The sequence below is a fragment of the Mus pahari genome, chromosome 19 (genome assembly GCF_900095145.1).
Source record: "Mus pahari chromosome 19, PAHARI_EIJ_v1.1, whole genome shotgun sequence".
Taxonomy (NCBI): domain Eukaryota; kingdom Metazoa; phylum Chordata; class Mammalia; order Rodentia; family Muridae; genus Mus; species Mus pahari.
The window spans coordinates 45,056,228-45,066,400 of record NC_034608.1 but is presented as its reverse complement, the minus strand read 5'-3'; the positions used below and the strand labels follow the sequence as shown (position 1 = coordinate 45,066,400).

Here is a 10,173-nt window from a genome sequence, read left to right as displayed (position 1 = left end):
CTGTCTGTCTCTCTCTGTCTCTGTCTGTCTGTCTCTCTCTCTCTCTCTCTCTCTCTCTCTCTCTCTCTCTCTCTCTCTCTCTCTCTCTCTCTCCCTCCCTCCCTCCCTCCCTCCCTCCCTGTGACCCAGCATCTTCTGCTGCTGGCACTCTGGATGTTCAGCATCTTTTGTCACCCAGGGAGGTTCACCCTGACTTAACTGGAGGAGAGACCTTCCTCATTATGTTGTCCGTTGGCCCTCTGACCTCGGCTCATCCCCTTTCCCTAACACAGGCTCCATGGGAAAGGAGGGAGACACAGTCTGATCAGGGCAGTATAGCCCAGCTGCTTCCCTCTGTGATTCTGGCTTCTTTTTCACCAGAGAGGTCCTGGCCTTGTTTGAGTCTTCCCTCCTAAGGAAGAAGGAGAGTTTGGACAAGAGACCCAAGCAGCATGACTGGTCTGCCCTGTCCCCTGCTGTCTTCCCTTCCCACCAGCCAAGCCATAGCTAAAAGGGTGATGAAACATTTCTCTGCCAGAGACAGGAACCCCCTCTATGCGCTCTTTTCCACACTGGCTTGTTTGCTTCTTGCCTTTGAGGAGAGGTTGTTTATTGGACAAAGACCTAAAAATTCCTGCCTGGGATTTAGCCATGGCTGTGACCTTCCTCTGGCCTTAGGAGGGACTTCTCTGACAGTCATTGGGTTTACTGATTCTTCAGAGACAAAAGTGAGGATTTTTCTCCCCACTTAGGAATTGAAGGACCAGCTCATTTTTATTTTATTATTTGCATGTATATTATATATACATATGTACATATATGTGTATCTATGCACGGAGGCCACTTCAGTATGCTTAGTGGAGTGAGGCCTTGGGTTCAAGCCCAAGCACCAAAAAATAGAAAACACACATATATGTACTATATACATACAGCTCTAACATACATGGTCTTAGACAAGGTACCAGGCCACAATCACATAAGCCCTCCGGGTTTCTTGCTGTGGTGTAAACACATGTACGAGAACCCTGTGTCAACATCATGGAAACACAGCTTCTGCCTTCTCTCCAGGACAAAACTTCCTGCTTTAAGAACTTCTGTTCACCAAGCAGCTGCTGCCTCTGCTGCCTCCGCTCACCACAGAGTTATTCTTCCAGACACATCCTTGGGGCTTCTAACACATACCCTGGAGGGTCCACCGTCAGCATCCTAGGGGCCCACACTCACTGATTGCCTCCAAGGGCATAAAACAAAGGTCACAGGGGATTGGGCCTGAGCAACGCTCTCTCTGGGCAATGTATGTGTCTATCCAGAGTTGGACGACCTCTACAGAACAAGCAATGCTAATTCCCGGAGGCCTAGCCATTAGGATGACTTCCCAGAGCCATCAGGCCACTGGCATGCAACCCCTAGCTGGCCACCAAAAGTGATAGTGAGGTTGGAACCAGACATATTGTCTGGGGAGAAAAATGGAGCAATGATTTCTCAAGTTACAAGTGTATGTATGCCTTATTTATAACAATTCTGTTTGTAGAAACAAATACATTTGCAAAAGAATGAAAGGACTAGGGTATTAATTATACACCATTATCATCTATGGATAAAGATAGGAAATCAGGTGTCCACTAGTAGATGACTAATTTTATGTACATTCATACTAAAAATGGGTATCTTTTGTGTGTTCATCTAGAGGGGTCATAAGTTAGGGTCATGTAGTTATGTTGAGATTTAAGAGTACAACCGGGTGTGGTGGCACACGCCTTTAATCCCAGTACTCGGGAGGCAGAGGCAGGCGGATTTCTGAGTTCGAGGCCAGCCTGGTCTACAAAGTGAGTTCCAGGACAGCCAGGGCTATACAGAGAAACCCTGTTTCGAAAAACCAAATTTAAAAAAAAAAAAAAAAAAAAGACTTAAAAGTACAGGCCGAGATACATTCGTGTGGAAAAAAAAGGCAAAAAAAAAGTATGTTTTTACATTCCTGAGTTATCTCTCAATAAAATGTTTTTGGAAAGATTAACAAGATCCGGTAGCAGTTACTTGTTGAGGAATTGAACCTGGGGATGGATAGAAGTCACTTTCTGCTATTTACATTTTCTATATTGTGATGGTTGAACAAGATGTCTCCATTGTCTGTTAAAAATTTTAAAATAAAATTACAAAAGAGAGAGACTATAATCTCAAAGACCAAAACAGCAAAACAATGGGAGCGACCTGGGGCCCAAAAGGGTGAAGAAAATGCCAGGCAAGGAAGGAGGTAGAGTACTTGGGCCTGGCTCTGCTGCCTCCCAGGAACAGGGGAGGCACATTTGGGAACAGGGGTCTGGCACATTGATTCTCACAACATTTGGTTACAGGACTAATCGTTTGCCACACACGGGAATGTTCTTACAACTGGGGACTCTTGTTCTTTTTCAAAACTATAAACATTTTCGCATATTTTCTTCAAACAAAGAGGTCGGTCCTTGACTAAAGTAGTGATGGCCCTTGAGTATGTCTTGGGGGAGATATCTTTCCCCAGCCTGTTTTGATATCCTGGGGGCATGGAGTGGGGTTGGTAGGGGAGAGCCAAAATGGCATGTATTTGTTTTAGAGATTGCTTGCTGAGAATCTTATGACACCCCTTTGCGATAACTGGCAGCGGCTCTGGGGTGTTGCAAAACCCCCGACTTGGGTGCAATCACCCTGATGACCAGCAAGAAGCCACAGCCAAAGGCAGCCCTGCACACCACCCTGGCATGGCTGGGACAGGGGCAGGGGCAGGGGCAGGGGCAGCAGAAGGGAGCTCTGAAGGCTGCATCCATGGGACAGGGAAAGCCTTTGCTGGAGAGCCCCTGACAGTTCTGCTCATGGGTGAGTGAGCCCAGGGAGCCCAGCTGGTCCTTTTTCCTCAGGGATAATTTTAGGCTCTCTCTTCCCCTGCCAACCTCTCTGACTCCCAACCCCTGGTTCAGCCTCCCACGGGGATTGCCTAGACCAGTGACTATAGCGGACACTTTTGAAATATAGAGCTGCTCAAAAGAACATATGCCAGGGAGGTACCCTGGAGGCATTTTCCACTGGTTTTTTTTTTTTTTCTTCTTCTTCTCTTTTGCCCCATTGTTTTGGGGGAGGAAATGAGCAGTCTTGACAGGCATCCCCAACCCTGGGATTATGCGTGCAGGCCATCACTCCAGGCTGCTTTATTCTCGTCCCAGGAATCATCAAACTCAGGTCCTTCTGCTTGCAAGGCAAGCGCTTCACTGATTTAGCCATCTCCCCAACTCCCAGAGGCTTATTTCTAAGCCTTCATCCCCACACCCAATCTGGAAAAATTGTTGACTGGGAGATTGGATGACAGGGTCAGGCCCTGTAAGTCTGGGTGAGGGGAAGGAGCTCAGAACCGCTGATCTTACTGTATAAGAAATGTCAAAGATTAAAATACCAGGCTTATCCTTTTATGCACTCTAGATACGTAGTACGAGGGCTCGGTAAGTAAGAGCGTTTGTTCTGCAAGCAAGGTGAACTGAGTTCAAATCCCCAGCAGTGAAGAGTTGGGTGTGGCCGCACACGCCCACGATGCCAGACTTGGGAAGCAGAGGCAAGTGAATCTCAAAAGCCCAGACTCTGCTGTCCTAGCCAACGCCAAAGCTTTCTGGCCGTGTGAGAGACCCTGTCTCAAGGTAATGAACTGGAAAATAGAGAGGAGACACCTGATGCAGCCACACGTTCATACGCAGACACATGACACATGAATCCCTCGACTCTAGTTTCTTATGAATAAATCTCCAACAAGTGGATGAGAGCTCTTTAACCATGGGGAAAGTGACAAGCATTAGCTTTGGAGAACTGAGTGTGACAATAGACCTGTGGTCCTCACCCTTCCTCATGCTGTGACCCTTTAATTCAGCTCCTCGTGTTGCGGTGACCCCCCAATCATAACATTATTTTAGTTGCTACTCCATAATTGCAATTTTACTATTATTCTGAATCATGATGTAAATATCTGATATGCAGGATATCTGATATGTGACCACGGTGGGGACTGTAAGCCACGGGTTGAGAACCACTGTGCTAGACAACCTCAAATCCATCCTTTCTGTCTCTGTCTCTCTGTCTCTCTGTCTTTCTGTCTCTCTGTCTGTCTGTCTGTCTGTCTGTCTCTCTCTGTCTCTGTCTGTCTGTCTGTCTCTCTCTCTCTCTCTCTCTCTCTCTCTCTGTGTGTGTGTGCTGGACCTCAAGCACACTAAGTATGCACTCTACCACCGAGATACACCCCTGCCTCCAAAACACTCCATCCTCCCATTTTCATGTGTCTTTATCACTTCAGAACTTGAAGGAACTTTTTTAGAAGTTTTCTAGGAGAAACATGCGTGGACGGGGCAGTGCAGGAGGAAGAAGGAAACCAGAAGCCCTTAGCATCCCAAGCTACTGTGATGCCAGGTCAAGCTAGAGTGACTCCTAAAACAAGCAGGTGTCTCCAGTAACTGAAAAGAAAAAGAACTGAAACAGTAGACAGGGACAGAGGGTGAGCGGAACCGAGGAAAGGGAAGGGGACGGATCTCATCAGCTGGGAGAGGAAAGGATGCCAGCCACCTCTGGTGACTTCACATACAGTGTCTTAGAGTTGGGAGTGGTGGCGCCCAGATCTGTAATCCCAGCACTGGGGAGTTTGGAGCAGAAGGACCTGGAGGTCCAGACCATTCTGGACCACATCTAGAAAGACTATCCCAAACAATAAGATACCTTAGGGAGAGCATCCAAGCAGAAGAGGGACTTTCTTGGATGGTTTGCGTTGTCCGGTTTTGTTTTTGTTTCAGGAGGGTTGCCTTCCTTGTTGGGTGAAGGATGGGGGGGGGGGAGGGGGGTTCTGTTCTTTGCAGGGTTGCCTCAGGTTCTGCCAGGAAGGAGCTGCTGAGCTCCAGGAAACCGGTGCTGAGGGAGTGTCAAGGCAGGACGCCCCTCTCCACCCTCCAATTCCCACCAGAGGCCTCTCTTGTGACTATTGGACGCTGCTCCTTTAAAAGCAGCCACTCCTCCCGGCATCGAGGGTGTACATGGGGGGGGGGGTGAGATGGAGGGAAGCTGACAGACTTAACCCAGCAATTAGGGAAGATGGCCCAGGCTGGAAGAGTCGCTCCCAAGCCCTACTGTCCCCTTCCCTAAACCAGCTGGTCTGGGGGGCGGGGAGGGGACCTTCCCACCCCAGGCGCGACACACGAGATGGCTCCGTGGCTTCACAGAAACGGCTCTCTGGCTTTGTGGTCAGACGCCCCCACCTTGGACCCCAGTGCAGCTAACACCAGTGGGTTGCCAGGAGTTCCATGGGCAGCGGCATTGGCTGGGGCATTGCTGGCGCTGGCCACGGTGGGAGGCAACTTGCTGGTAATCACAGCCATCGCCCGCACGCAGAGACTACAGACCATAACCAACGTGTTCGTGACTTCGCTGGCCACAGCTGACTTGGTAGTGGGACTCCTCGTCATGCCACCAGGGGCCACATTGGCGCTGACTGGCCACTGGCCCTTGGGCGAAACTAGTTGCGAGCTGTGGACGTCAGTGGATGTGCTCTGTGTAACTGCCAGCATCGAGACCCTGTGCGCCCTGGCTGTGGACCGCTACCTAGCTGTCACCAACCCTCTGCGTTACAGCACACTGGTTACCAAGCGCCGCGCCCGGGCGGCAGTTGTCCTGGTGTGGATCGTGTCCGCTGCCGTGTCCTTTGCGCCCATCATGAGCCAGTGGTGGCGTGTAGGGGCAGATGCCGAGGCACAGGAGTGCCACTCCAATCCGCGCTGCTGTTCCTTTGCCTCCAACATGCCCTACGCGCTGCTCTCCTCCTCTGTCTCCTTCTACCTTCCCCTCCTTGTGATGCTCTTCGTCTACGCTCGAGTGTTCGTCGTGGCTAAGCGCCAACGGCGTTTGCTGCGCCGGGAACTGGGCCGCTTCCCGCCCGAGGAGTCTCCGCCGTCTCCGTCGCGCTCTCCGTCCCCTGCCACAGGCGGGACACCCGCGGCACCGGATGGAGTGCCCTCCTGCGACCGGCGGCCTGCGCGCCTCCTGCCGCTTCGGGAACACCGCGCCCTGCGCACCTTGGGTCTCATTATGGGCATCTTCTCTCTGTGCTGGCTGCCCTTCTTCCTGGCCAACGTGCTGCGCGCACTCGCGGGACCCTCTCTAGTTCCCAGCGGAGTTTTCATCGCCCTGAACTGGCTGGGCTATGCCAACTCCGCCTTCAACCCGCTCATCTACTGCCGCAGCCCGGACTTTCGCGACGCCTTCAGTCGTCTTCTGTGCAGCTACGGTGGCCGTGGACCGGAGGAGCCACGCGCAGTCACTTTCCCAGCCAGCCCTGTTGAACCTAGGCAGAGCCCACCACTCAACAGGTAGGGGACACAAGCAGGGAACGGTAGTCTCTGGGTGAGGACGTCTCTGTCTCTATTTTCGAGCTTGGAGATTGGGGGAGGGAAAGGTGTAGATGGGGGAGGGGGTATGGGGGGTGGCCTTTGTCTTGAGAGTACAGAAAAGAAGTAGGAACTAAAACGGGATCTAGGGCCCTTTCTTTTCTTGGATCCAGTCCCTGGGTCTGAGGCAAAAGGGAGGAAGGGGATAATTGCTCACCTTAGGACCAGGTGACCCCCCCACAGGTAATTGCTGCTCTACCATCAGGTTTCTGACCTCTCTGGTCGCCTCTAGTTTGGGTTTCCTTTTTAAGTTCTAGTCTTTGGGAGCCCAGGCTCTGGGATATCCATAGACAGCAATGGACTTCCCAAGCCCTCTGCCTCAGTCCCACGCGCTCTCTCTCAAAGGTTTGGTGGCTATGAAAGTGAGCGTCCGTTTCCCACGTGAAGGACCACGGAGATCCAGCAAGGAAGCTGTGAGTTGGCTTGGAGCCGCTTTCCTCCCTAAGGGACTGGATTAGAACTGTAGGGTGGGATTTGGGGGAAGGGGATTTGGGGGTGGGGGGATGCGGGGATGGTCCCTATATCTTTGAAAAGTGAATATGCTTTTCAGGGTTCCTGAATCACCTCCCTTTCCTTCCTCCAGTGCTTGATCCCCACCTTCTTGACTGGTTACCCCAAGAAATACAAATATTGCTTCCATTTTTGCAGGACTTCTGGGATTTTTGTGTGTGTGTGTGTGTGTGCCAGAAAGATAAGCAACGTCCATGGATGCAACAGTTTTGTAACGCCTTTGATTTCTACTCAGAACCTCAACTCTCCAACACTCCAGAACCCGATGACTAGACCACAAGATGTAAAGGGGAAATCTGACCAAATGGTTTTCACCATTCTCTCTCTCTCTCTCTCTCTCTCTCTCTCTCTCTCTCTCTATCTCTCTCTCTCTGAGAGAAGTTGTCCAAGACCCACCTTGAACTTCACTACTACCTCAGCAGCTGGGATGTCAGGCCACCTGCGCTTGACGGCCCTGGGAGGAGCCCTATGGCCTTGGAGGCCTACCTGTCACCCTGCCTATGTGCTGTATGTTTAGGGCAAAGAAAGCACCCCTCCCTCCCTCCCATCCTACTGCTTTCCTAATCCTAATAATCGACCGTGTTCCTCCACAAATCACTCTGTCTCCAGGCTCTGTGTCTGCTTAGTTTAAGAGCAGGAAGCCAGGAAGAAAAAAAAAAGTTTGAGGTTTCATCCCTGTCTCCTCACTACGGCTCTCTAAGCACCATCTTGGACCATCTCTCACAATAGGCACAAAACAGCTCTAATCTACCTCACAGATAGGATTTCAAGGTTTGGGAGGAAATTCCAGGGTTCATAAGAAGATGCCAAACCATTGGAATGGGTCCTTTTTCCACTTAAAAATCAAATTAATAAATATTATTGAATGCTCGCCTTTTCTTTGGGTTTGTTTACTTTTCATGACCCGCTCGCTGGCTTCCTTGCTCCGAGCTGCGTTTTGACAGGGGCAATAAATTAGGAGTAATCCTTGCCTCTTTCTTCTTAATCCTCATCAGACAAAACCAGAAAGTCTGTCTGTGTAAATGAGACAGTCGAGTCTCTGCCTCGAGTTCCTCCCTACCCTTTCTGAAACTTTTGGGATCTAGTTGTAAGAAGGAGCATGGCCCTGCCTTATGTATCTGTCTTCCTGGAGGATGGGGCTTGCTGTGTCCGGGATCAGGAATCTCTCATACTACAAACTAGCGTGGCTTTAATAAGGTCTCACTGACATCAGCAAATGCTTTGCTTCTGTTTTGTGTGCCTGTGTATCTAAAGGTTCAGGGCACTGGTTTGGGAAGGGGCAATATGCCTTGTGTTATATTAATAGTGTGTGTATACAATACACACACACACACACACACAAGCACATACAAGTTTCTGTATTTTCTATCTTCTCGTTTCCTTCCTGGGTTGCAGGAATCTCCATTTTCCTCTAGAAGCAAAGCTGAAGTCATAACTGTCTCTTGATACTATTTTTTTTTCCTTGCTTCAGTTTTTACAGTTCTTATCTGACATGTTTCTCATGGGGGTTGGGGTGGGGATTGGGGAGGTTCTATGGACGTGACTAGAGTATTTCACTGGCTCTTTTTTAACTCCAAGACCAAAGACCATCCATGATCAGGCTGACTTCCATCCAGCACAGGCAGTTACTCACCAAAGGTTTAGCATGCCAGTGGCATAGCGTGCAGGGCACTGGCTGTGTCTGGGGGGTCCTAGAGATTCACAACCTCACACAAGATAAGCTACATGAGTTTCCACATATGGGTGTTCCCTGTGGACTGGACCTAACCTATGCAGTTCCCCGTGCTCCTGGATCTCAGGTTTTATGTCTCGGGATGTTTGCATACCAAGGGTGACGTTCTCCTTTCTAACCCAATATAGTGTGTGATCTCTGGTGTCCAAATGTAGACGGTTTCTTGGCAGAGATCCCGTTTTCTGAACTATGGACCTTAGTACAGAAGTTTCAGTTGAGCCTGGGGAGAAGAGGGCATCTTCTCCCCGTCTCTGGATATTTTCCTAACATCTCCAGGGAAAGTTTCCCAGAAAGAGGAGAGGAGAGGATGCCTTTGGAGGAGGGGCTTTTGGTTTATAGAATTGTCCTTGAAGAGTGTCCAGGAGCTCATACTACTCGGGCCTCGCTGTACATTTTATCCGTGTGCCGACCGTCAGCCTCCTTTGAAGTGTTTAGACTTGAACTGGGTCTGTGGATTCCATCTGCAGATTGTCACCAGGGAATCTGACAGCTGAAGAGCCAGCCTCTCTAGTCCTTCCTCCAGCCAGGTGTCAAACCGAAGGAGATTTACATCCTTGAAGGCGAACTGCTTTTGCCAGCATGAAGCCTGAGCCCTGGAACCTTCGGCGAAGACAAACAGCCAGGCTAGGAAGCTAAAGACGGGAAGACTCACAGACCGGAGAGAACTGGAGGGTTCTAGAAGCTCTGTCTTTCAAGAGTCTGGGAGTAAGAGAGAATGTGGGGCAGAAGTGACAAAGAAGAGGGGGTTTGAGTTGGACAGGTGACCTCGTGGGTGAAACTGCAAAGAAACAAGCTGAATTAGAGAAAAGAGGGTGTTGGGAATAAGCTTTTCTCGAACTCGTCCCATGATAGACTCTTCAAGCTGGTGATCGGTAAGCGTAGGACCCTCATAGGCACTTACTAGATCTATTCTTACTAATTCTATTCTGACGTTCTTCCTCAAACCTGTTAAATAGAGTCAACTCCCCTGTGGTGGTTTGAATATGCTTGGTCCAGGGAGTAGCACTGTTAGGAGGTGTGGCCTTCTTTGAGTGGGTGTGGCCTTCTTGGAGGAAGTGCGTCACTTTGGGGTGGGCTTTGAGAGGTTACTCCTAGCTGCCTGAGGATACCAGTGTTTTGGTTCCGTTTGAAACGAGAAGTAGAACGCTCAGCTTCTTTTCCAGCGCCATGCCTGCCTGGATACTGCCATGCTTCCCTCGATGATAGTGGACTGAAACTCTGAACCTGTAAGCTAGCCCCAACTAAATGTTGTCCTTTATAATGTAAGCATCCATGATTCACTGAAGAATGACACCCCAGGCTCAAATAGTATGTAAACAAAGAGTGTTTTATTCTGCAGAAGTCCAGCATGCTGGGGTCTCCCCATTACCAAGATAGAGAGACAAGCAAGTGAGCTCAAAGGTCTGATTGAAAGCAGTTAGGGGATTCCAGAATAGGTGACTTCCATGGTGATCTGTTGGGTCCACCTAGGTGGACATTCCATTACCAGGGTGTAGGGGCTGGAAACTTGCTGGG

The 10,173-nt window shown here is 50.0% G+C and overlaps 1 protein-coding gene across 1 annotated transcript; it reads left to right on the top strand.

The window, feature by feature from the left end:
- Positions 1-5,082: 5,082 nt before the first annotated feature.
- Adrb3 (adrenoceptor beta 3) lies at positions 5,083-7,390 on the top strand. The gene is made up of 3 exons (XM_021219803.2): positions 5,083-6,338; positions 6,762-6,829; positions 7,065-7,390. Exons 1-2 carry the CDS (start codon positions 5,176-5,178, stop codon positions 6,799-6,801), a joined length of 1,203 nt encoding a protein of 400 aa, XP_021075462.1. The 5' UTR covers positions 5,083-5,175; the 3' UTR covers positions 6,802-6,829; positions 7,065-7,390.
- Positions 7,391-10,173: the final 2,783 nt, after the last annotated feature.

What these genes read in the sequence shown, in the direction of transcription:
- Adrb3 (XM_021219803.2), top strand. Translation starts at nt 5,176, where the DNA reads ATGGCTCCGTGGCTTCACAGAAACGGCTCTCTGGCTTTGTGGTCAGAC. An exon ending in CAGAGCCCACCACTCAACAG is followed by an intron (nt 6,339 to 6,761) that starts GTAGGGGACACA and finishes TCTCTCTCAAAG; the next exon opens with GTTTGGTGGCTATGAAAGTG.